This window comes from Pteropus alecto, unplaced genomic scaffold (assembly GCF_000325575.1).
Source record: "Pteropus alecto unplaced genomic scaffold, ASM32557v1 scaffold563, whole genome shotgun sequence".
Classification (NCBI taxonomy): Eukaryota; Metazoa; Chordata; class Mammalia; order Chiroptera; family Pteropodidae; genus Pteropus; species Pteropus alecto.
In genome coordinates this window covers 125,199-125,769 of record NW_006433385.1, presented here as the reverse complement: position 1 = coordinate 125,769, position 571 = coordinate 125,199, and the positions used below count along the sequence as shown (strand labels likewise).

General features: G+C 66.2%; 1 protein-coding gene across 1 annotated transcript in view; it reads right to left on the bottom strand.

Annotated features, from left to right (window-relative positions):
• PPP1R12B (protein phosphatase 1 regulatory subunit 12B) overlaps nucleotides 1-571 on the bottom strand; it is an 82,950-nt gene that overhangs the window by 39,377 nt on the left and 43,002 nt on the right. The window contains exon 16 of the mRNA XM_025044268.1: nucleotides 1-188. This exon is cut by the window's left edge and continues 14 nt beyond it. Coding sequence (XP_024900036.1) covers nucleotides 1-188 — 188 coding nt within the window. The remainder of the gene's footprint in view (nucleotides 189-571) is intronic.

Genomic DNA, 571 nt, shown 5'->3' with positions numbered 1-571 from the left:
TCCCAGCCCTGGCCCCGGCCCTCGCCGGCCTCTGCGGTGGGCTCTGTGGGCGGCTCGTGCTGGCCGGTGTGCCCCTGGAGCCCTCCAGTGCCCACGGGCTTCTGGCCAGGCTGCTCCTGAGCTTGCCGCTCGGCCCGCGACCGGCTGAAGGTCCTCTCGGCTTCCTGCAGGTCTGTGAGGGTCACACCCTGGGGAAAGGCGCAAGTCAGAGAGCCCGCTGGACATGACGTGGAGGAGCGGGGGGCGGGGGGCTAACAGGCCCGACAGCGCCAAGTCCCAAAGGAAGCTGTCAAAGGGGGCTGTCACTTCACGTGACGTGCGCTCAAACACACGGCTGCATGTCAAGGAGCCAGACCTGGGTCTGGGCCCATCGCAAACAGCGCCCCAGCTTCCCAGGCTGAGTCACAGGACTGGCTGACGCCGACGCCCGCCCGCCGCCGGGGTGCTCCCCAAGGCCACGGCCCCGTAAGCAGAGGCCCGCAGAACAGCAGGTACTAGAAACACTCAATTTTACTCAGAGAAAGAAAACCCAGGTTCAGAAAAGCGAAGACTCAGAGCCTGGCCAGGAAGC